Raw genomic sequence first — 26,225 nt, 5'->3', positions numbered from 1 at the left:
GTTGACATAAAAATGCTTTGTCTCAAAGAATGCCAGCCACTGCATTATCGGACACCTAGCTTCAGATCAAATAGAGTGTAACCCAAACAATTCACTTCCTTTGTTAGTATTAAGCAAGTAGCTACTGTTAGTCTTAAAATTAGGACTTTGCTTTTACTCTTGTACTACAGAAATTGAGACTAACAAATTTTTTGCACTTGTATTCCAGGGGAATTAAAACCTTTAGGAACAGTCTTCACTATTTCTATTTGTCAGTGAAAGGGGGAACTAATATCCCGGAAACCAAAGTCTTCTGATTGCTTCTCTTTCTGGAAAGTAATGTAGCAGGTGCGGGAGGAACATCTGGTGTGTGAATGCCATTAGCTGCTTTTCTGGTGTTTCTGCACACAAGCGAGGTATTCCTGCACATCATCCGGGGAACCAAGAATCAATGGGACTCTCTGGTGAATAGACTCAGGCTTCACATCCAGCACTGGCTCAGTCCCTGTGGTAGCCATCCCACCAGCCTGCTCAATGATAAAAGCCATGGGGTTGCACTCATAAAGGAGCCGGAGCTGTAAGAAAAGACAAAACACAGGACTGTTTGGGGGGAAATAACAACAAAGCACTTCTCAGAACTTAAAACTGTTGACCTTCCCTTTGTGATCTTGGCAAGCTTCTGTGAATTTACCACAGTTCCATTGGGGTTAGCAATGATGGGAGCTCTGGTGTAGACCATCTGCCAGCGTTTTAACCACTGTGTTCTTCAACTCTGTCTCTTTTACAGCCTCTCTTTATTCAACCTTCTTTCAGGGTTTCTTTAACAATAACGTCCCCACTATAAGCATCATATTGTGTCATGTTCCCATCTCCCATTGTGAGATTTTTAAAACTTTCTCTTCTGGCTTCCATTGCAGCTTCTGCAGAAGCTGTAGAAGAATGCAGTGACATTGCATTGAAGTATCAATATTCCAGTGGAATTTTAGCATTTCAGAGCTCAGGTATACAGTAGGTGGGACAGCACTGGCAATAGGTTTCGCCTGACTAACCAGGTTCTTGAGGCTGCATGCTGCAGTGAAGTGGTTGAACTAGCAAAGGTGACACCTTCCCACAGGCCTTGTTTGTTATCTTGAAGCTTGGACAGTTTTGTTTGCTCAGGATATTTTGGAGTCTGAAACCTGATGCTGACATTCTCAAGTTTCAGGAGTTGACTGTACAACTGTGGCTAAACCTGTTACAGTGAGTGGAGTTCATACAGACACTAACTCAATTTTTCCAAGTAACTATGGTTATTTTAGAAACGTATTTTCAGTTTAGTGTGAGGGGAATTAGGCCCGCAATACCTATTAATGTTAACAGAAATTTCAACCTAGATTTTCAGACATCATCATAAAAATGTTCCAGTTTGAAAGCAAATACATTTGGGTCATGTCAAAAAACTCTGAGGTGCTGGAACTAGGGGGATGGGCATGTGGCAGCGCCCCCTGGCTTGAAGTGGTTTCCATCATATGCAGGGTTTACAGTTTGGTTCAATGGCACTCAGTACCCCCACTATAAAAATTGTTCCAACGCCACTGAAAAAACTATAGTATGTAAAGGAGAATGAAAGGCTGGTGATTTAACAAGTTTTAGTTAATGGACTTGGTTTTGGGGGATCTGCTTGGATAAAACACTTATTTCTTCATTCTGTGCCTCAGGTCTCCATCTGCAGACTAGAGGTAATAATACTTTCCTGTCTTACAGGCTTGTTAGGTATTGAGCCTATACAAATGTAAAGCACTCTCCCAAAAACATAATGTGCTTTGGGGAAATCGAGGTGTGTAATGGAATGCAATTAACCATGTAATAATTTCTGTGATCACCCTGTTTGCAGTAAAACCAGGGATTTCATACACCTAAGCAATGTACATAACATTAACTTTATTTCTGACTTATATTTAAAGTTTGTTTAAATGCCACTCTAAGTACACAATGTCCAGCTAACAAGTAATTTGGGGCAATGGCCTTTGTATTCTCTTTATGGCATGGTCAATTCGAAAAAGAAAACCTGCCACAAAACAGCAGTGGAGTCACTGCAGAATCATGTGGGGTTTGTCACTGCTTTGGTGTGACTGTAAACCTTAAGTATGCCATCCATCCGCCTCAACAGGTGGAAAACTAGATGGGACCAGCAGTGATTGGGATAGAACCCGTAGAAAGGGGAAGGAGAGCAGGCATTAGCTGGGGGGGATGCAGGGGTGCCCCTCCCCCCCCCCAGAATCTCTATTAATTCATTAGCCAACCAGGAGAGGAAGGGAACTGATTGGTCCTTTGCTCTCCCCTTTTATTAATATTAAATCCCAGGCCAGGCCTTGAGGAGCCTCTTTTTGCTCTATTTCAGAAACCCCTGCCACCTCCACCCCCTGTAACCATAGTTTAGGAGCTGTGTTTTACAGATACTACAGGTCTGACCGATCACCTGTTTTGGAGTCAAAAAGGAATTTTTTCTTCCCATTATGGCCAAATTGGCATAGTCCAGTTTGGGGGGTTTTGTTTTTGTTTTGCCTTCCTCACAGCATCCTGGAGGCACAGTTAGGCTAAATAGGAATAGGATTTAGTAATTTGTGGTAGTATTTGGTAGGGATGTTAGTTTATTGCAACTTGTGGCTGGTTTCTAGTGTAATTACAAGGAATGGTTCTGGGAATTTGCTGATGGGCCTTGTGCTCATGGGATAGACTAGGAACCTGTGTCCTACACAGGCTAAAGTCCTCCCGTTTTGGTACCCTCTGTCGCCCTCACAAGGGGATGGGGGTGGTGGGTGGTAGGATTCAGAAGAGGAAGCTGAGTCTACCCTGAGTGCCGGGTGATATGGCAGAGGCTTTAACCTCGCACTGGAATTACGTACAGGCAGTTAAGAGCCTGGGGGACAGGGCAGATAGTGCCTCTCCCCTGTGTTGGGTTTAATAAAGTTGTGGTCTGCTGCCTAAAATCCATCCGTGTGTCTGTCCTCATTCACCACCATGTCCAGGTCAAAAGCATACTTCTTGCTTTTGTTTGAAAAGCTGACCTCATCCAAGCTTCCCTCCTTTAAATGAATTAACGTTTTGTAATTCATTAGAGCATTGTGAACATCAGATCCAAAAAAAAATTTGGTTAACACTTCCAGTTTAAAAACAGCATCTTCAAATAGGTTGATACTGTTTATTTCAATATGAGAGACAAATATTAACTCTCATTGTATATATTGAGCACTCTACACTCTTGTTTTTATCTTGACCTGTAGGGAGTGGCATTTGTGCTATACTAGCCTGTTCATTTAGCATGCCCATCATGCACTTCAGCTCCAAAATCTATGGCGCAAATCCATCCCAGGTACAACGCCACAAATTTGCTCTCTCAGCACCCTGCCTATGCATTGGGGATGTTCACGGGGTAAAGGAGGATGACTGGGTAACAGTCGCCATGGTACTGTCTTTCCAACCAGAACAGCTGTGACTTTGGATGAATTGGTCATTATGTACAAACCTACATGCTGAAGACAACACAAGTCTAGAAAAAGTGGTGGTGATCCTTTACCTCAAATTACAAGCCCTTTTCACTCTTAACTGAAAGTGACAGCCCCTTAATTTTTGTTTATAGTATAGCCATTAAAAGCAACCTCCCCTGCCCCCCCAGTATTAAAAACCAAAATCTTGGAAGCTGACTGAGAAAACAGTGCCCCCAAAATTCTCGTTCCAGCACCTAAATACATCACCTTCACAGTGCACCCAGGCTTCCTGAATGAAAGCCTTGAGCTAATTGTCACCTCTCTCTCCTCCATGGCAACACAATCCAAGTCAGCCATTAGCTACTAGAGGCTAATTTACATGTGTAAATCCTTTAATTCCATATTTGTTCCTTGCTTTCTCTAAAGCTGTGAAATGAAATCACCTTGAAACTGCTATTGCCTTCCAAAAAGGAGCACAAAGTAAAGATTCAGCATATTTTTTATAGTATCTGGCACAGCTGTTCACGTAAAATGAAGATCCCACATACACATACCCTTTGCTCAGAGGTCTAGAGCACAGTATGTATTTCACAATGTATGGTGTACGCTGCCTCTCGGTATATGCCTGCCAGTACATTCAGGATGTCCCTTTTTTTCTGTCTCCTATCTCATTCACTTCACAGCTGCTTTATATAATTTCCAAATATAAAGACTTAACCTGAAAAAGAAAATCTGTAAAGCTGGTTCTCTCTCACACACAACCACCTCACAAATTCTGTAATAAATGGCCAGTCCCTGCCAGAAGGCCTTTAACACTCAAACATTCTGAGCAAATCTGCCCCAGAAATCACATGACCTGGAATGGCTTAAAAACCAGTCTTGAAAATCATTACATAATGAGGGGATTCCTGCAGTGCCACCATGGTGAGAACCCAGCTATTTCCCTACTTCTATCAATTCCTCTTTTTCAACAAGGACTTATTGATTGGCCTCTTCAGATGAGTTTTTAGTCCCCTGTCCCAAGGTGGTTTGTATAGTTGGACAGATTATAATCATCATGATGACAGCTTGGCTAATTCTGTGGGACAAAATATATTTGTCCACACCAGTCAAGGAAACAGTGCTTTCTAGCTCAGTTGTACTTAAACATGATTTCTGGTAGCACAGTGTTATTCAGTGAGGACAAGGCTGCGGCGTCTGTATAGCAGACCCAGTCTATGTACCATGAGACTCAGACCTTGTCTACGTGGTGGTGTAATGTGCTTTATGGGGGGTGTGATATCTAAAAGGCACTAATATGTTGCACATTAATTGGTCTGTGTGGATATTGGTGGTCCATACTAAAGATTCCCTAGTTCTTTTTAATGTAGTACTATTTCAAATAGCAGTACATGAAGGTGAATCAGCAGAATCTATATGGACCAATTAATGTGCAAGAGGTTAGGGTGCTTTACAAGTTACACCCCTGCCATTACTCCACCTTGTAGACAAGTCCTAAGTCCTACACTATTTTGAATACTTTCCCAGGGGAGCCATTGTGATGTTTCACTCTAGTGGTTGGCTCCAGTTACTATAACTGCTTGATCCTCACTACCAAGTAAAAAAACTATTTTTAGGTCAAATGGTAGAGGCCTGTGTGTTCAGTGCTGTGTTCCAGGTTCAATCCTCATTGGAGACTGTGAATCAAAAGTTGGCTCCACTGAAGGATGTGTGCATAGTTTGTAACACGATTAGTTTAAAAACACAAAAATAAGTGGGATGACTCTGAAAAGTCAGAAGTATGTTAGATGGGACCATTGTTGAGTTGGGCCAAATCTAATTTGTAAAAACTTTGGCCTTAGTGTCCCTTAATATACTCCCAAACCAGCTCAAGAAAAGCTATATTTAAGCCATTGTGCATAAATTAGAACCATTCTGACACACTCTGGAAAAACAGTGGTATTAGGTACAGTAAGTTCAGAAGACAAACAGTTTACCTTTCCCTTAGGACTCTTCTGGTTAGCTGGGTACATGAATATCCCACCATACATCAGGGTGCGATGAACATCAGCCACCATCGAGCCCACATATCTAGAGCCATAGGGTGCACTGCCATCCTGTAAAACAGATGGAGACCCTGAAGCTAAAGCTGTTATATCTGCCAGGCTGGGTAGCTGGCAAAACTGCAATGAATCATTGCCCTCTTCATTTTGTTACAAGGCAGAAATCAAAATTCCTGACCACCTATGGGACACTCTAAATGTTGGCAGGCCTACAGTTTGACACACCCTTTCTCAAAAGGATAGTCTCTTGTAAAATGTAATAATGTCCATGCAACCCCAAAGTAGCTGCAGCAGTTTTTAAACTCTCCCTGGGTAGTATGAGCCACTCATGGTAACTTTGTGGCATCACACGTGTGTGCAGTTTGAGTACATGAGAACCTCATGCCATCTTTCCACTTTCCCTGCTTGCTCTGTCTTGAGAGCCAACATGGACTGAGACTGGTGATAACCTTGCTTCCTCATGTGATCAGAAAAATGGGTGTAGTCAGGTGCTTCCAAGGATGGAGATTCAGGAAGAGCAGAGCAAGGGGGATCTATCCTTCTGCTACACCCTGAGGATTCTTCTTGTTTTGCTCCCAAATAGGTGCTATGATTTTAGGATTGTTGCAGACTTATTCTGGAGATTAGTTGAGGGACTGAGGATTATTTGAGAGTATGGTTTTGTTTGCTTTTAGCTTTTTGGAAGGCAGTTTATCACAGAAAATGTCATTTTTGGGAGAGAAGTAAGAAAATGTATGCCTATCAAACTTGACAGTGCCTATTTAAAATCTGGGGGACATGTGCTCCCCCCGTGCATCACCTCTGATCTCCTGGCTCTATCAGTATACACCTTCCAACTTCTGCAAGAAATGAGGCAGGGGTTTTACAGACCAATCTCCTTCATTACACAATCCTTATTCATCCCCAGAGCTAGGTCCATCCTGTGTACTGAATGGGGTAAGTGGTCCTGTTGTTAAAAATAGTACGTGATCAAGTAATTTAAAGACTATATCACAATCCATAAGTACCAGGGACCCAAATTCTGCACAGGCAGCCTTAAAAGAATAGGAAATGCCAGGATTCTATTCTAACTTTTGGGTGCTTGACTTTGCAACCTTAATAATGTCCTTTTTAAGAAGAAGAATTTTTGTGTATTAGGACATAGAGGACCACATTCCACTAGTGTGTTTGAGTTATCTGAGTTATGTGATGATCATAAGTACAGTATATGGGATTCGGAAGGACAGCTGGGAATCCTGCTTCCTCTATCAGGGTTTGGATGTTTCCTACCATGATAGAAACATAACTGATACAGACGCAGCTGAATGCATGATCATGCTACAAATAATAGAAAATAGAAACTGCTTCATTTTAGTGCAGTTGTCATCTGCATCACAAGGACCTGGCAAACAGACAAAAGCAAACCTTTGACTTCCCTTTAGGAAAAAGACACTAGCAGGTGTACATTCAGTGTTCACTTTAGTTTTCAAGTTTTACTTCTTGTTTGATCCCTTATGATACAGCCTACCATTCTCACAGCTGCAATTGAATATCTCGTATATTTCTCTTTCAGATGAGAAAGCTAATGTATGCTGCATGATGGCTGGAACAATGCCCAGATTTCCCTCTCAGACAAAGATAACAGAGACATGAATGCCAGTGAAATAAATTTTTTCCTCTGACTAGACTCTCAGAAATGCCTAATTTGTATGTGCACCTGGAGAGCATTTGATATTGGCTCAGTGGGTCCTAATGAGAGGGAGAGATTTCCAAGATTCCAGCAGCATATGCATGACCACTGAGTACCCCCTTTTCCCTCACCCCCCCAAACTGCTGCGATATTTTCAACAGTGGGGTGACGGAAGCAGGCATCCGTGCATGCCAGCCTCACACTCGGTGCAGCCCACAGTATGTATTACAAGAGGCAGCAGTGCTGGCTACTGTGCCTCACAGAAAACTGGATGCCAAGTCCCCCACCCAAACTGCTGCTCTGACATGATGCTGCCATGGGCTATGAGCCACACCAAGCATCAGTCACTCACTCGCACAGATGCCCACTTCTGCCTCCCCACTGTTGGAAAAATTGTAGTATTAGCTAGTTTTTCTATTTCCAAGCAGTCCGTGAAATCACGATTTTCACAGGGCCCTATTTACGAGTCTCTTATGCTTAAACCAAATGGATTAGAATGGTTCAAAACATGAAGGCCGTGTAACGTTTTCCCACAGTATTACATCAGCTTTCTCCTCAACCTCTGCTCTATTCATCTGTGTGGCACCTGTTTTCTTCTACAGAGGTATTGTTAGATGCACGGCTAGAAAGAAGATCTCCTAGGAAGGGGGACATAGCTCTGGCTTAAAGTAAAATTTGGTTTCCCTAGCTCTCTTCTTATGTACAAAGCTTGTTTCCTCCATAACACTGCCCCTAGTGGAGGGCATGTTAGAATCAGCATACTCCTTTACACACACTACAGGAAGCTCTTCAGATGGCAGCTTGCTATTCAAGCTTGAGTAACAGACAGAGGTTTTGTGATGGTTAACAAGAGATTTAGGTTTACTCTGGACTTTTCCTCCCTCCCTGCATCCCCGCACCGTTGCCATGGAGAGTAGTCACATTCCAGAAGAGAGGGATTGGTCAAGGGCCCTTGCATTTGACTTTGAAGCAAGAAGTGTGCCCTTCTAAAGGAAGGTGAGATGCTGTGATGGAACTGAAAAGAGAAAAGGGGTAATAGAGATCAATGGGACAGGCAAATGAAAGGTAATTAAAATAATTAGTTAACTAACTTAGTTATTAATATGGCCTAGCAAAGCAATAAGAACATGCACAGAGGCAAATATAATGTCCTTTTTGAAGCAATGTTCTATGTTTCATTTAGGAATCTTTGAGAAACAGTAGACAATTTTCCTTCAGCCTCCTCCCCTGCCTCCAAACTTGGTATTGCCCAGGACCTTCATTTTTATCTTAGTCTTTGATTTTATATTTGCATTTTGTATCTGCATCTGTATGAGTGCATTTTTTGGCATCTAACGGTCTAATAACCTGATTTGCAGGCTCAGCCCTGGTCTACACTAGGACTTTAGGTCGAATTTAGCAGCATTAAATCGATGTAAACCTGTACCCGTCCACACAATGAAGCCCTTTATTTCGACTTAAAGGGCTCTTAAAATCGATTAACTTACTCCACCCCTGACAAGTGGATTAGCGCTTAAATCGACGTTGCCGGCTCGAATTTGGAGTACTGTGGACACAATTCGATGGTATTGGCCTCCGGGAGCTATCCCAGAGTGCTCCATTGTGACCGCTCTGGACAGCACTCTCAACTCAGATGCACTGGCCAGGTAGACAGGAAAAGAACCGCGAACTTTGAAATCTCATTTCCTGTTTGGCCAGCGTGGCAAGCTGCAGGTGACCATGCAGAGCTCATCAGCACAGGTGACCATGATGGAGTCCCAGAATCGCAAAAGAGCTCCAGCATGGACCGAACAGGAGGTACGGGATCTGATCGCTGTTTGGGGAGAGGAATCCGTGCTATCAGAACTCCGTTCCAGTTTTCGAAATGCCAAAACCTTTGTCAAAATCTCCCAGGGCATGAAGGACAGAGGCCATAACAGGGACCCGAAGCAGTGCCGCGTGAAACTGAAGGAGCTGAGGCAAGCCTACCAGAAAACCAGAGAGGCAAACGGCCGCTTCGGGTCAGAGCCCCAAACATGTCGCTTCTATGATGAGCTGCATGCCATTTTAGGGGGTTCAGCCACCACTACCCCAGGCGTGTTGTTTGACTCCTTCAATGGAGATGGAGGCAATACGGAAGCAGGTTTTGGGGACGAAGAAGATGATGATGAGGTTGTAGATAGCTCACAGCAAGCAAGCGGAGAAACCGGTTTTCCCGACAGCCAGGAACTGTTTCTCACCCTGGACCTGGAGCCAGTACCCCCCGAACCCACCCAAGGCTGCCTTCTGGACCCAGCAGGCGGAGAAGGGACCTCTGGTGAGTGTACCTTTTAAAATACTATACATGGTTTAAAAGCAAGCATGTGAAAGGATTACTTTGCCCTGGCATTCGTGGTTCTCCTAGATGTACTCCTAAAGCCTTTGCAAAAGGTTTCTGGGGAGGGCAGCCTTATTGTGTCCTTAATGGTAGGACACTTTACCACTCCAGGCCAGTAACATGTACTCGGGAATCATTGTAGAACAAAGCATTGCAGTGTATGTTTGCTGGCATTCAAACAACATCCGTTCTTTATCTCTCTGTGTTATCCTCAGGAGAGTGAGATATAATTCATGGTCACCTGGTTGAAATAGAGTGCTTTCCTTCAGGGGACAGTCAGAGGAACCCATTACTGCTGGGCTGTTTGCCTGTGGCTAAACAGAAATGTTCCCCGCTGTTAGCCACAGGGAGGGGGGAGGGTTGAGGGGGTAGCCACGCGGTGTGGGGAGGGAAAATGCGACCTTGTAACGAAAGCACATGTGCTATGTATGTAATGTTAACAGCAAGAATTACCCTGAAAGAGTGTAGCCACTGTTTTATAAAATGTGTCTTTTTAAATTCCGCTGTCCCTTTTTTTTTTTCTCCACCAGCTGCATGTGTTTCAATGATCACAGGATCTTCTCTTTCCCAGAGGCTAGTGAAGCTTAGAAAGAAAAAAAAACTGCACTCACGATGAAATGTTCTCTGAGCTCATGCTGTCCTCCCACACTGACAGAGCACAGACGAATGCGTGGAGGCAAATAATGTCAGAGTGCAGGAAAGCACAAAATGACCGGGAGGAGAGGTGGCGGGCTGAAGAGAGTAAGTGGCGGGCTGAAAGAGAGGGCTGAAGCTCAAATGTGGCGGCAGCGTGATGAGAGGAGGCAGGATTCAATGCTGAGGCTGCTGGCGGACCAAACCAGTATGCTCCAGTGTATGGTTGAGCTGCAGCAAAGGCAGCTGGAGCACAGACTGCCACTGCAGCCCCGAGTAACCAACCGCCCTCCTCCCCAAGTTCCATAGCCTCCACACCCAGATGCCCAAGAACGCGATGCGGGGGCCTCCGGCCAACCAGCCACCCCACCACAGAGGATTGCCCAAAAAAAGAAGGCTGGCATTCAATAAATTTTAAAGTTGTAAACTTTTAAAGTGCTGTGCGGCATTTTCCTTCCCTCCTCCACCACCCCTCCTGGGCTACCTTGGTAGTCATCCCCCTATTTGTGTGATGAATGAATAAAGAATGCATGAATGTGAAGCAACAATGACTTTATTGCCTCTGCAAGCGGTGATTGACGGGAGGAGGGGTGGGTGGTTAGCTTGCAGGGAAGTAGAGTGAACCAAGGGGCGGGGGGTTTCATCAAGGAGAAACAAAGAACTTTCACACCGTAGCCTGGCCAGTCATGAAACTGGTTTTCAAAGCTTCTCTGATGTGTACCACGCCCTCCTGTGCTCTTCTAACCACCCTGGTGTCTGGCTGCGCGTAACCAGCAGCCAGGCGATTTGCCTCAACCTCCCACCCCACCATAAACGTCTCCCCCTTACTCTCACAGATATTGTGGAGCACACAGCAAGCAGTAATAACAGTGGGAATATTGGTTTTGCTGAGGTCTAAGCGAGTCAGTAAACTGCGCCAGCGCGCCTTTAAACGTCCAAATGCACATTCTACCACCATTCTGCACTTGCTCAGCCTGTAGTTGAACAGCTCCTGACTACTGTCCAGGCTGCCTGTGTACGGCTTCATGAACCATGGCATTAAGGGGTAGGCTGGGTCCCCAAGGATACATATAGGCATTTCAACATCCCCAACAGTTATTTTCTGGTCTGGGAATAAAGTCCCTTCCTGCAGCTTTTGAAACAGACCAGAGTTCCTGAAGATGCGAGCGTCATGTACCTTTCCCGGCCATCCCACACTGATGTTGGTGAAACGTCCCTTGTGATCCACCAGAGCTTGCAGCACTATTGAAAAGTACCCCTTGCGGTTTATGTACTCGGCGGCTTGGTGCTCCGGTGCCAAGATAGGGATATGGGTTCCGTCTATGGCCCCACCACAGTTAGGGAATCCCATTGCAGCAAAGCCATCCACTATGACCTGCACATTTCCCAGGGTCACTACACTTGATATCAGCAGCCTTTGATTGCCAAGGCTACTTGCATCACAGCAGCCTCCACAGAAGATTTGCCCACTCCAAATTGATTCCCAACTGACCGGTAGCTGTCTGGCGTTGCAAGCTTCCACAGGGCTATCGCCACTCGCTTCTCAACTGTGAGGGCTGCTCTCATCTTGGTATTCATGCGCTTCAGGGCAGGGGAAAGCAAGTCACAAAGTTCCATGAAAGTGCCCTTACGCATGCGAAAGTTTTGCAGCCACTGGGAATTGTCCCAGACCTGCAACATTATGCGGTCCCACCAGTCTGTGCTTGTTTCCCGAGCCCAGAATCGGCGTTCCACAGCATGAACCTACCCCATTAGCACCATGATGCATGCATTGGCAGGGCCCATGCTTTCAGAGAAATCTGTGTCCATGTCCTGATCACTCACGTGACCGCGCTGTCATCGCCTCCTCGCCCGGTATTGCTTTGCCAGGCTCCGGTGCTGCATATAATGCTGGATAATGCATGTGGTGTTTAATGTGCTCCTAATTGCCAAAGTGAGCTGAGCGGCCTCCATGCTTGCCTGGGTATGGCGTCTGCACAGAAAAAAGGCGCGGAATGATTGTCTGCCGTTGCTCTGACAGAGGGAGGGACGACTGATGACACGGCTTACAGGGTTGGCTTCAGGGAGCTAAAATCAACAAAGGGGGTGTCTTTACATCAAGGAATATTTCAGGCAGGACTTCACGGAGGGTTCCAATAAGAAATGGTGCACCTAAGTTATCGTTCTTATTGGAACAAGAAGGTTAGCCTGGCCTCTGATTGATACATGGCTAGATTTACCTCGCTGCACCTTCTCTGTGAGTGACTGCAGTGTGACCTAGAAGAATGAGTCCCCTAGACGGGGGAGGGGGGGAAGCAAATGAATACAGAACAAATCTGGTCTATTTCTTGTTTTGATCCACTCCATCTATCTTTTACATCTTTGGCTGGCAGCAGATGGTGCAGAAGGACTGCATGCCATCCACATCTCATGGCTGCTCGACAGAAGTTGGTACGGTACAACTGCTAGCCATCCTCATCTCTTCCCTGCCTGGCAGAAGTTGGTACGGTACAACTGCTAGCCATCCTCATCTCTTCCCTGCCTGGCAGAAGATGGTACAATACGACTGCTAGCCATCCTCATCTCTTCCCTGCCTGGCAGAAGATGGTACAATACGACTGCTAGCCATCCTCATCTCTTGCCTGCCTGGCAGAAGATGGTACAATACGACTGCTAGCCATCCTCATCTCTTGCCTGCCTGGCAGAAGATGGTACAATACGACTGCTAGCCATCCTCATCTCTTGCCTGCCTGGCAGAAGATGGTACAATACGACTGCTAGCCATCCTCATCTCTTGCCTGCCTGGCAGAAGATGGTACAGTACGACTGCTAGCAATCCGTATCGCCTGCCTGCTCACCATAAGACGGTTCAATAGGACTGACTGCAGGACTAAAGAGAATGACCTGGTCAAGTCACTCCAAATTTAGTCCCTGAGCCCATGTCTGTCCAGGCGCTCCCAGCCGACATGGCCAGGAGCACCTCGGACATGACTATGACGGCTACCAGTCGTACTGTACCGTCTGCTGCCACAAGGCAAGGGGTTGCTGTTACTGTGTAGCAATGCTGTACCGCGTCTGCCAGCACCCAGGAGTCATAGGGTGACTGTTACCTGAGCGGGCTCCATGCTTGCCATGGTATGGCGTCTGCACAGGTAACTCAGGAAAAAAGGCGCGAAACGATTGTCTGCCCTTGCTTTCACGGAGGGAGAGAGGGAACGGGGGCCTAACGATATGTACCCAGAACCACCCGTGACAATGTTTTAGCCCCATCAGGCATTGGGATCTCAACCCAGAATTCCAATGGGCAGCGGAGACTGCGGGAACTGTGGGATAGCTACCCACAGTGCAACGCTCCGGAAGTCGACTCTAGCCTCAGTACTGTGGAAGCGCTCCGCTGAGTTAATGCACTTAGAGCATTTTCTGTGAGGACACACACACTCAAATATATAAAACCGCTTTCTAAAAAAATGACTTCTATAAATTTGACCTTATTCCGTAGTGTAGACATACCCTCAGTCAAGTAGCAAGATGTCTAAAAACCTTTGCATTTATGCCTGAGAAATTGCGCCTACAATTATTTGCATGTGCAACATTGCAGGCTGCTTTTCTGAATTAGGCCCTACATCTTGTTTGCTTCAACTTCAAGCTAATGCAGCCTGAAAAGATTGTACGGGCAGAAGCTGCCTGTTTTTTCCATTATTTTTTTAGGAGGCTCTCTGGAGCCCAAACCCTGCAGCAGGGATGAAGAAAGGCCTCTCTTCAAGTGGAAGTGATGGCACCATAATGGCTTGGGCCTTTCCTGAGGAACTGTTGGTCATGCTGAACTGCCCCTAGGTTTTCTGATGTCAGCTAAAATATTCAGTAATGACTGGGCTGAAACCTTTTATAGGACCTTCCCAAGAAGATGTGAGTAGTGACTGCATTGACACAGTATTACCTTTTAAAGTTTAAAAAAAAACCTGCTGCTAACTAGATGTTTTAGTTTAGAAAAAAGAAAGGGAGTACTTGTGGCACCTTAGAGACTAACCAATTTATTTGAGCATGAGCTTTCGTGAGCTACAGTTCACTTCATCAGATGCATACCGTGGAAACTGCAGCAGACTTTATATATACACAGAATATGAAACAATACCTCCTCCCACCCCACTGTCCTGCTGGTAATAGCTTATCTAAAGTGATCATCAGGTTGGGCCATTTTCAGCACAAATCCAGGTTCTCTCACATCCCCCCCACCCCCATACACACACAAAGTTTGTATTTGTGCTGGAAATGGCCCACCTTGATTATCATGCACATTGTAGGGAGAATGGTCACTTTGGATGAGCTATTACCAGCAGGATAGTGAGTTTGTGTGTGTGGTTTTTGGGAGGGGGGTGAGAGAACCTGGATTTGTGCAGGAAATGGCCCAACTTGATTATCATGCACATTGTGTAAAGAGTTGTCACTTTGGATGGGCTATCACCAGCAGGAGAGTGAATTTGTGTGGGGGGGTGGAGGGTGAGAAAACCTGGATTTGTGCTGGAAATGGCCCAACCTGATGATCACTTTAGATAAGCTATTACCAGCAGGACAGTGGGGTGGGAGGAGGTATTGTTTCATATTCTGTGTATATATAAAGTCTGCTGCAGTTTCCACGGTATGCAGCCGATGAAGTGAGCTGTAGCTCACAAAAGCTCATGCTCAAATAAATTGGTTAGTCTCTAAGGTGCCACAAGTACTCCTTTTCTTTTTGCGAATACAGACTAACACGGCTGTTACTCTGAAACCTTAGTTTAGAAACATTTCCAGTAGCCATTCTGCAACAATAGCACAGAGCAAGGTCTAACCAATATGTTTTTGTAAATGAGGTTTGAAGTCCTGCAGGATTTATTGAGTCACATGATAGACCTGTGTGACAAGTTACAGATACTCCACAGAGATGTTGCCAGAGTGCTGGTGAAATGTCATTGGATTGCACTGTTTGATGTTTTTCTCACCCTTTGAAATTTAAACGTATGAAACATAATGATACATGGCGTTTCCTGGTTTGTTTGTTTTTGGGTAGCTTTGCTAATTGAACAAACAGTTTACACTTTTTTCACCTGTCAGGTGGCTTTATAAAAAGTAGATTATGTTTTGAGCTGGGGGATTGAAGGATTCATATATAAAGAAGCAATTTTCAGGAAGCAAGAAGGCTGTAAACTGTGTTCCACTTCCCTCAAAAGTAGACTAAATTCCTCATTTCTGTTTCAAATAAAACCACAAACAGATGCACAGCTTTATAGTACGACATATCTCATAGTAACAACTTCGAGCAATAAAGTAGAGTTCTTGGGCAGACAGAGCAAAACTACCTATTTTGTTCAGTGTAGCAAGATGCAAGTTTACAGCCTACCAAGAAGTCCTCACAGAAATATGACCTGCAACCTTATCTAAAGATGTGATCCCATTGGACTTGACAAACTAAGCAGGATCAGTTTGTGCCATTGCTTGGAGAGCTCGTGTCCAAGTACAACACATGGTGCTACAGTAGGGTTACCATATTTGAACATTCAAAAAAGAGGACACTCCATGGGGGATTGGGGGAGTGGTGTATTTGCTTGTGCCCCCCTCCCCTTCCCCAACCCATTCCAACCCCTTCCCTAAAGTCCCTGCCCCAACTCCACCCCCTCCCTGCCCCATTGAATTCCTTCCCCAAATCTCTGGCCCTCCTCCTCCTCCCCTGAGTGTGCCGCGTTCTCTCTTCTCTCTCGCATGATCAACATTCACTCTTTCTTGAATGATCAATTCTTCTTTGGGGAAAAATAATAATGGCAAAATCCTGAACATTTTTAGATATTTAAAAATTCCTCCCAGACAACAATTTAAGAACCAAAAAGCCGGACATGTCTGGGAAAATACGGATGTATGGTAACCCTAGGTACAGGAAGTAACTAGCAAGTAGGCTCTTGTGCTACTGTGCCATTACTGAACCAGTGCCTCAGTATAGCGCTATGGGGAAGTTTGCTACTGGATGCACTGACTTTTAGATGAGACATAAATCAGATGTCTTCTTTCGCAAGAGTAGGGTTAATTCTAGCATCCTAACAAAATTCAAACTTGAGTAATTATAGTTGACCACATTTTGAAGTGACTTGTTGGACATACACAGACACATTTTCAAAGAACTTTTCAAAGCTGCACAAGCAAAATGTGTACATGTACCTGTTCATCCTCACAAAGGGCTCAGTCATACCTTATTAGGCACTGATCCATGCTGAAGGCATTGCAGGTGGAGAGTTCCAGAGGCAGCAGAATGTAGAAGGTAGCATGCCCTCAGCTATACCTGTTCAGGTGGTACAATGTACACCCAGTATGGGGGAAGGGGGGCATGGTCATGAGTCCACCTCTTTGCCTTTGGAGTTGTATTATGCCCCAAGAGGTGTTAGTCTTTGCACAGCATGGGATTTGCAACTGTACCCTGCTGCTGCACAAGGGTGCAACTGTGCGGGAGGATTTTTACACCCTGCCCTTCAATGCAACCTACTGAGCAGCGGTGAGAAATCTAGCCCAAAATGGATAATTGTGCATATTATTAATTTAGGTGCATATTCAAATATATTTGAAAATAGGTGCATGTCCAAATTTTGCATGCATAATTTCAGAGGTTCTTTAAAACTCTGGCTCTTATTATCTAGCACATCTTCCTCCAAACTATTACACAATGCCAATGAGTTTGGCTACCATAAAAGTTGAAGTTATAAAGGATTTTCAGAGTAGTGGAAACCAAAGTACTTTAGCCATGTGGCCAGAATGTACCAGGTTGTAGATAATGTTGACAAGGAGTTTAATTCAGCAAAACAGTCAAACCTATCCTCCTCTTTGAGCCTACTGTGCTCAAAGCAGCATGAGCCCTTGCTGCATTAGCTGATTACAAAGCTGATATTTTCCTCACCTCAGGGAATTTCTTCCTTTGTAAATACTCTGTCATTGCAGGATCAAAGTACTTAGCATAACCCTCATTGATACTGTAGATCTTCCCTTTCTTCTTGATTTTCACATCTTTATCCACCAGAACAAATTCACCAAGAGCCTACAGAAGAATGAGGTGCACCAATTACTAGCAGGAAGCAGGATACTTTGTATATACTCTATCAGAGATGCCACGCTAAAGGAAAGTTTGAAAAACTTTAGCACAATGTGGTCCTTTAATCAGCATTCATTTATATGACTTGTCATTGTTTCAAACAGATCACAAACAGGAAAGCTGCTTTAGGTACAGGAAGATTTGCCATATCTTCAATGTGAACAAAAATAATCTCAGAAATAATTGTCATAAAGTGACTACAGTCCAGTATTATGAACCCCAAATCTTAAAAAGATGAGTCAGACCTGAAAATGTCATGAGATTGGATCAAAATCATGTTTTTTAAAATTGATTTTTGGGGGTTGTCTTGATTTTTGAACTGCCCCTGTGCACCCCCACTGTATGTATATGTTAACTAGAGTGTTGTTAACATCCCAAATATATTGAGTAGACTGATCTTGGCCACTGCTGCATGAGATCTCCAAATCATCAGGCAGCCAGGGAGCTTCTAGCTTCTCCCCAAACCTGAAAATTCTAATTAATTAATGCAGTGTCCTCCCTCAGCCCTCACATCAATTCTGTCCCCAGTCTGTCTGCTTGGTGCGATCTCTTCAGTAAGTTACTTTTAGAGCTTAGATATATTGGCCTTCACTGAAGTCAATGCACAATGGTTGGCCTCCATGGAGCCAAGATTTCGCCCATTAATTAAATAAAACCTTTATATTGTTGCCTATCTTGTGCTGACTTTCCAAATGAGCCATCTCCTTTCTCCGACTCAAGCTCCTTGGACAATGCTGTCTGGGCTTCTGGTGTCTGATGTGGAGAAGCAGTCTGCAGTTTTATGGGCACTTTTTTTATTTGCAATATTTGAGTATGCAAGTTAAAGCACTCAAAGTAAAGCTACCTAACCTGCAGATGCAGTCAGGAAGTTAGGGATATAAGTGTGTATGAATTATACCCATAATTAGTATTTGCATTTGCTGAATTAAAAGCTAAACTGAGGCTTTTTTTAAAAAACTAGGGTGGGGCCCTTAATTGGAGGCAAAGGCACTGCCCATGATGAGTTTTCTTAAACATTTCCCAGTGTAGGGCTATGATGTAGTCTTAAGATAATACACAGGGGCAAGGTCTCAATTTCTTCCCTTCCACGAATGGGACTGCAGAACTGCAGCCAAGGTGGTTTTGTATTACCAAGTACCAGTAGGACAAGGACAGATTAAAATAGGACAAGCTGAAAAGGGAGAATGCCACAAATAATATTCTCTAAACCAGAGAGGAATGAGAAAATAAGTAAAGCCTAGCACATGAAATACGAAAAGGCAGAAAGAATGTATATAGTAATATCTTGTGTATATACCGGATCTAGCATGAAGCAGTCCACTCCTTGCCCTGTAGAAAGAGCCACCAGGGTAGCACTGCCATACAAAGCATAGCCTGCTGCGACGATATTTTGTCCTGGCTGCAAGGCATCCTTTTCAGAGGGCTCATCTTCTGTTGTCTGAGGAAAGAATTATCACGATATTGAAGGTTGAGATCTTAATGGAAAACAATAAAAGCAGAACTCCAATTTAAATAAAAAACTGTTAAAATAACCAATGTCTTTTAGGGTTGCCAGATGTCCAGTGTTCGACCAGAACACCCGGTCAAAAAGGGACCCTGGCGGCTCCGGTCAGCACCACCCACTGGGCCATTAAAAGTTGGGTCGGTGGCACAGCAGGGGCCCAGGGCTAAGGCAGGATCCCTGTCTGCCCTAGCTCCATGCAGCTCCCGGAAGCAGTCGCCAGGTCCCTGCAGCCCCTAGACTCATGGGTGGCCAGGGAGGCTCCGCGTGCTGCCCCCGCCCCGAGGGCCATCTCTGCAGCTCCCACTGGCCTGGAACCACAACTAATGGGAGCTGTGGGAGTGGCACCTGCCTTAGCATGCACCTTTCCACAACAGCAAGGTTATTTATTATTGGTTTTGCATGCTGTGGTTTTAAAATCAGTTTTCAGTCCTCTAGGACTTATTTATAAACCACCATACACGTTTACGGCATTATATAAATAACAATGTGAGTGTTCCTATTCAAGTCATGTAAAATGCTTTACTGTTTTTACAAACGTTAATATTAACCACCCTATGTACGGGGTACTATTTACTCTTCTTTAGAGTAATATCTTCTTTAGAGATCTATAAGCAACATGTGAGTTAAATTCATAGATGGTATTGAACTGGAAGGAACTGCAAATGTCCATGAGGACAGAGACATAATTCAAAAGGACCTAAAGAGAGCAGAAAACAACAGCAGAAAAAAAGGCAAGATGATATATCAAGCTGGGCAATGACTATTCAAATGCTGTTATTCAAGGAAAAGGAGAAACTTGAGAAGCCATAATGCTGAAAAAGACCTAAGGGTGATAGGGAACAGCAAATTAGCATGAATTCATTATGCCATGTGACAGCAAGATAGACCAGTAGAATTTTGGGCTGTATTCACAGAAATGTCATATCATGGAGAAGAGAGGGGGTGTTGACATAGTCCTTCTCCATAGACGGTACGTAAAATTGCATTTATCTCTAGATACCACATTGACAGAAATATATTTACAGACTAGAGGGAGTTCAGAGAAAAACAACAAAAATTATCAGGGGCTGGAGGGCCTGACTTAGAGAAAAGATTGAAAGAGATAAATATTTACAGCTTGGCTAGGAAATGACAGAGGTAGGGACATAAGTCTATGAATGTTTTGTAGGGTGTTCAAATCGATACAAAAGCAGTAATTGTATTAAATTAATAAAAGGGAAAATTTGGGCTAAACACTAGAAAAACTTCTTGATAGACATATTAGACTTCGGAATAGTCTTCCTATGGGGAAGTGATGGGGCCCCATTGCTTGGGAGATTTAAAAGTCCACTGGACAAAACATTACCAGCTATACTTTAGTAGGACACACCAGTATTCTGGCAGGGAGGCAGAGTAGTTGATATAATAATTTTTCCCCAATCTCTGAGATCTACGTTTTCTGACTCTGTGATAAATGCTGAGAATTGTTATTCTCTATGCTCATTCAGGGTGAAATAGTGCCATTGATTTCACTGGGGCCAGGATTTCATGCTGTCTCCCAAGTTTGCCAAAAAGTTTGTCAATTGTGGTGGCTTTTTTGTGATGACACCTGTTTAGTAGGAACTTGAACAAGACCTTTAGTCACAGTCCTGAGGTCCTCATTTAGCTTTAACTCATTCCTGACTCAGCCAAACAAACTCCCATGGATTGGAATGGGATTTCATTAGTTTGAGTAGAAGTTGAACAACAACTTAAGGATTTCACCCTAGCTAGGGTTGGTCAAAAATTTACTATTAAAATTGTTTTTCAATAGAAAATAGGCGTTTTGACTGTAACAGGGCCACCTGTCCCTTTAAGGGCCAGGAAGCCTTGGGCCAGTTAGCCCAGCCCTACCTGTGCAGGGTCTGAGATTTAAAAGGAGGAAGAGGAAGTAGGGAGCGAGTTCCCTGAAGAAGGCTGCTAGAAGTCCATGGAGGGGGGAAGCAGGATGGATGGCTAGACCAGCTGAGGAAAAGTGCAGGTGGTGGTGGGGTGTCTCCTGTGGCTAGCTCTGAGGAGAGAGGGCAGATGTAGAGGAGAAAAACCTCTAAGAAGTAATAGGTCATGGGAAGCTGAGGAGAAAACCCCAGCAGTTGAGAACTGACAAGGGATGTGGGGCAAGGAGCTGAGCTCAAGCTAGGAAGAGGCACAAGAATGATTAAAGGATTAGAAAACATGCCTTACAGAGATGGACTCGAGCTCAGTCTATTTATTTTAACAAAGAGAAAGTTAAGGGGTGACTTGATCAGTCTATAAGTATCTACATGGAGAACAAATATTTGTTAATGGGCTCTTCAGTCTCAGAGAGCAAGGAATTACATGATCCAATGGCTGGAAGTTGAAGTTAAACAAGTTCAGACTGGAAATAAGTTGCAAATTTTAATGGCGAGAGTAATTAAGCACTGGGACTATTTACTTGATGGTCATGGTGGATTCTCCATCACTGACAATTTTTAAATCAAGATTGGATGTTTTTCTAAAAGATCTGCTGTACAATTCATTTTAGGGATGTTCTATGGCCTATGTTATGCCAGAGGTCAGACTAGATGATCACAGTGGTCCCTTCTGGCCTTGGAATCTATGGAACTGGCTGAGGGCTACGGTCTGCCAGAGGCTCTTGGTAGGAGGTGTGACAAAGTTCCTGCTCTACCTTGGTGGGTCTTGCGCTTATTGGTGGATTTGCTCGCCTTGGAGCTTCACAGAAGCCCTCAGCTTGGCCATTTTTCTGAATTCACAGTCCAGGTCAACTCCTCCTGTGTCTGACCAGGAGTTGGGAGGATTTTGGGGGAACCCAGGCCCACCCTCTACTCCGGGTTCTAGCCCAGGGCCCTGTGGAATGCAGCAGTCTAGAGTGCCTCCTGGAACAGCTGTGTGACAGCTACAACTCCCTGGGCTACTTCCCCATGGCCTCCTCCCAACACCTTCTTTATCCTCACCACAGGACCTTCCTTCTGGTGTCTGATAATGCTTGTATACCTCAGTCCTCCAACAGTCCGCATTCTCACTCTCAGCTCCTAATGCCTCTTGCTCCCAGCTCCTCACACCACAAACTGGTGTGAGCTCCTTTTTAAAACCCAGGTGCCCTGGTTAGCCTGCCTTAATTGATTCTAGCAGCTTCTTGATTGGCTGCAGGTGTTCTAATCAGCCTGTCTTAATTGTCTCCAGAAGGTTCCTGATTGTTTTTTGTGATGACACCTGTTTAGTAGGAACTTGAACGAGACCTTTAATCACAGTCCTGAGGTCCTCATTTAGCTTTAACTCATTCCTGACTCAGCCAAACAAACTCCCATGGATTGGAATGGTATTTCATTAGTTTGAGTAGAAGCTGAACAACAACTTAAGGATTTTGCCCTAGCTAGGGTTGGTCAAAAATTTACTTTTAAAATTGTTTTTCAATAGAAAATAGGGGTTTTGACTGTAACAGGGCCCTTACCCAGGGAAAAGGGACCTACTTAGCCTGCTCTCCTACTGCTGCCCTCTGGCCTGGGCTTTTCTTGCTTTTTGCCCCTGCTTCGGCTTCCCCCCCGACCGGGCCAGACGCTCTCCCCCTTTCTTTTCTTTTGTTGTTTTTTTTTCTTTCTCTGCTGTTGCTAGAGTGCTGGCCGGCTGCTGGCTGGCTGTTAGCCCCCCCCCCCCCCCCCCCCGCCTGCCCTTGGACGCTGCTGCTGCTCCAGCTGAAACCTCCCCCCCCCCCCCCCCCCCCGAGAGAGGGGGGCCTGCTGACCCGCTCCCCGGAGGGGGGGGAGTGGAAGGACCCAGCCCCCAGACCCAGCCGCTTGCTGTTTGTTTGTGGATCTGTCTCTGGCTGAGAAAATTTCTTATCACCTGCTCTGGCATCCCTGGAATGTTGGAGCTGCGAAAAAGAAAGCCTGGACAAGGAAGGGAAACAGACGTCTACCGGAGGAACACCTCCCGGGGAATCTACAAATCCCCGTGGAGGGGGCTCAAGACTGAGTAACTTTCGAACGGTGCTCTCGTGTGTGGGGAGGCCTTGACTGTGTCATGACTATGTTTGTGGGGACACAGGGGGTGTGGCACGGAGATGCCCCCCGATCCATCTGTGTCCCCCCCTCTCCCACACTACTATCCTCATCACTGCCCACTCCATCGTCATTGCTGGCTGTTTAACATCTGCCTCTGGACTTAGCTGCTCGCCCTGATTCCACCGTGTGGGCCAGAAGCACCAGCCAACCAAACAGGACTCTCTGGACAAGCATACGGTGGTTCATGTGCCCCCCACCCCCGAACTGCCCATTCCACAGTCTGTCCCTTTTTACCTGACCCCAACTCCAGTTAATCACCTGCCACTGCCCCCGCTGGGGCATCGGCAATGGAGGGCACCGGGGTGACCTCTGCCGCTGCTATGCCCACCGCCTCCCCAGACTCTAGGGGAGCCCCCACAGCCGGCGGGAAAGGCCAGGGCAAGAAGAAGGGGAAGGGCCCCGCTAAAACCACCAGGCCCTCCGTGGCAGGGGCCACCCCCACTGCTGCAGCCCCACCACCGACCACGGTGTCCCTCCTTGCTGCCCCCTCCACCGACTCTGCGGGTGTCCCTCCCTCAGCCCCCAGGACGTATGCCCGGACGGCGGCAGCCCCCCCGCCTGTCGCCTCGTCATCTCTCCCGCCCACCGCCTCCGCCACCATCAACAGCAGCCGGGGCCCCTTCCCCACCATGACAAGGAAGCACGGTGTCCGATGCCTCCTGATGCCCACCTCGCCCCACGTGGAGACCTACGTGTGGGCATTGGCGAGGGTGGTGGGGCCCTCGGCCTTTGTGGCGGCCTCCAAAATGTATGGGAATGTCGTCATCTTCTTAGCATTGGAGGCTGCCGCCCAGGAGGCAGTGGAGAGGGGCCTGGTGGGGGGGGGGTGTTTGTCCCCCTAGAGCCGCTGGAGGACCTGGGCGTCTGCCTGGTCCTGACCTCTGTGCCTTCTTTTCTCCCCAATGCTGCCCTGTTACCCACCCTTTCCACCCTGGGGAAACCTGTTTCTGTTATCAGCCCTCTCCCGTTGGGCTGCAAGGACCCCACCCTTCCTCACATCTTTTCCTTCTGCCGGCAAGTGCAACTTTTACTGCCGTCGGTGGCGCGTGATGGAGTGGCGCTCGAAGGGTCCTTCCTAGTCCCCCACCAGGGGGCCCGTTACCTGGTGTACTTTTCCACGGGGGAAGCCCGGTGCTACCTCTGCTAGGCGTCGGGGCATGTCCGGAGGGACTGCCCCTTAGCCCGGCAAGGAGGGGCACCTGGGATCCCCGAGACCCGGCAGGACATCGGCCCCGTCATTGCCGATGCCCCTGGCCGCCCGATACCCGAACCTGCCCCCCCTCCTCTTCGGACCACCACTTCTCCCGCTCAGGCCCAAGGGGCACCTCCCCTACAACGCCCAGACGAGCGGGAGAGCCCCGCCCTCACTGCTGACAATCAGGCAGGGCCTATGGAGGAGGGTGTGGCAGAGATACCACCAGGCATAGGAGAGACCCTGCCCCACCGTCCCCCTGCCCAAGCCCCTGCCATCGCCTTTACCCTCTGATACGACCCCTGCTAACCAGCCCCGAGATGATGCCATGGAGGGCTGGGCCCTAGTCCAGTGGAAGCGAGGCAAGTGGAAGGCTCGAGCTCCGCCTCATCTACCCGAGGTGGAGGCCCCCCGGAAGACCAGGAAGGGGGGCACCGATGCCGAACCTTCCGCTTTGCCCACGAGTGCATCCCATCCACCGGTGTCAGCCAGGAAAGACGTGGTAGCACCGGAAGGTAGTGTCTCCCCTCCACGGGAGATCCTGCCCTCCGAGACCCTTGAGGAAGCCCCTTCTGTCCTGACACTATCCGAAGCCCCCGTGAACCCCGAGGCAACCGTCGTGGCGATTGCCAGCGGGGAAAACCCCGGGGCGACGGGAAGTGTCCTCTCCTCCATGTTCGAGGAGATCGAGGCCCTAGATCTGACCCCGGTCGCCCAGGGGGAGGATGACCTTTTGCAAGCACACCCCGATTTGGGCAACCTTACTCCACCCCTCTTTTCCCCATGCTCCCTCCCCCTAACTGCTGTTTCTGCTTCCACCTCTGAGGAGCCCCTGGACTCTTCCATCAACCCAGCCGCTGATGGCACCCTGCTGACGACAACCGAGCCTGCTCAGGTGACAGCCAGCGCCACGCGGCCGGGACATGAGCCGCCAGGGGCACCCCCCATTGGTGTGGAGCAATCAATTTCCTTTCCGGGTGAGGGCCTAACAGAAAATAATCCACCTCCTGATGCTGTAGCCGCTAAATCCGCCATAAAGCCCGCGCCCGGTATTACTGAGAGCTCCCTCCCTACCCGCTTAATCCTTGAGCCTTATCGGGAGGCGCCACTGTCCAGCTGCTTGCCTCCCGAAACCCAGAACCTCGCCTCTGCCCCTGCCCCTACCCCATCCAGTCTACCTCCTGCAATGTTTTCGCCGCCCCCAGGGCTGTCTCCTTCCCTTTTCCAACCAATGACCCCCAGGGAGCGGCCTTTGTGTTCTCCTGCCCTGACCCATTAGGGGCTGCTATTTTCCCTCCACCGTCCCCTATCGCCCCAGGGCTTGAGGCGGGCCTAGAAGCTCCAGCCCATCAGGCACCCTGTTGGGGGTCAGCACCCTGCTTGCCCGTTTTAGTGGGCCACGGGGCTGCACCAAGAACCCTACCAGGGAACAACTGGGAAACCGTAACCCCACCCCCCCCATGAGCTGCAAGGAGAGCTGCGGAAGTTTTTAGAGGATGTCCGTGGCTCCCACAACAAGGTACAGCTTGCTCTCCAGCGATGGGGGGATTTTTTTCAAATCCTCCGGGCCACAAGGGCCCTCTTGGGGGAAGGTAAAGGGACGGGGAAGCAGGATGCCACGGCCTACTGGCGGGTCCGCGTCTTCCGTGACCAATTACTCACCTATGGGATGGGCAGGGACTGTCGCACGGCCCGTTGGGGGATGCGAGCGTTCCTGCCAGTGAGGATCCCCCCAGGCCCTCCCCATGATACCTCTCACCATCACAACGTTGAAAACCTGGGGTTGTAGGATGGCTCTCCGCAGGTCCCAGGTGCTCTCCTTCCTTCGGGAGGGAGGGTACTCTGTGATTTTCCTGCAGGAGACCCATACGGATCCGACCGCCAAAGATAGTTGGCGGCTGGAGTGGCGGGACAGGGTCTACTTTAGCCATTCCACTATTCGGCAGGCTGGAGTGGCGACCCTGTTCTCCCCTGACCTACGGCCCGAGGTGCTAGGGGTCGCCGAGGCCGTGCTGGGTCGCCTGCTGCATCTCCAGGTCCATATAGAGGGGCTCGTGGTTAACCTCGTTAATGTCTATGCCCCTACATCGGGCCCGGAGCGGCTGCAATTCTATCAGCAGGTGTTCACCTCCCTCGGCACCTTAGATTTTCACGAGTGCCTGGTCCTGGGAGGGGATTTTAATACCACCCTCGAGGAGCAAGACCGCTCGGGGACTGAGCAGTGCCCGGCCGCCGTGG

At 47.2% G+C, this 26,225-nt stretch overlaps 1 protein-coding gene across 2 annotated transcripts in view; it reads right to left on the bottom strand.

Moving 5' to 3' along the window:
* Window positions 1-276: 276 nt before the first annotated feature.
* Window positions 277-26,225, bottom strand: part of LOC140911611 (fructose-1,6-bisphosphatase isozyme 2) — a 43,411-nt gene continuing 17,462 nt past the window's right edge. Inside the window, exons 4-7 of one of the 2 annotated variants that reach the window (XM_073344986.2) lie at window positions 18,528-18,668; window positions 17,039-17,176; window positions 5,423-5,542; window positions 277-554 (exon numbers count right to left, since the gene is read on the bottom strand). In XM_073344986.2, coding sequence (XP_073201087.1) covers window positions 360-554; window positions 5,423-5,542; window positions 17,039-17,176; window positions 18,528-18,668 — 594 coding nt within the window. In that variant the 3' untranslated portion in view covers window positions 277-359. Of the gene's footprint in view, window positions 555-5,422; window positions 5,543-7,945; window positions 8,173-17,038; window positions 17,177-18,527; window positions 18,669-26,225 lie in introns of those variants that run through there. The other variant, XM_073344987.2, reaches the window with a different exon arrangement.

Source organism: Lepidochelys kempii, chromosome 5 (genome assembly GCF_965140285.1).
Source record: "Lepidochelys kempii isolate rLepKem1 chromosome 5, rLepKem1.hap1, whole genome shotgun sequence".
In the NCBI taxonomy this organism is placed as follows: domain Eukaryota; kingdom Metazoa; phylum Chordata; order Testudines; family Cheloniidae; genus Lepidochelys; species Lepidochelys kempii.
Note: the sequence above shows the minus strand (reverse complement) of the source record. Positions and strands in the feature narration are given on the sequence as shown.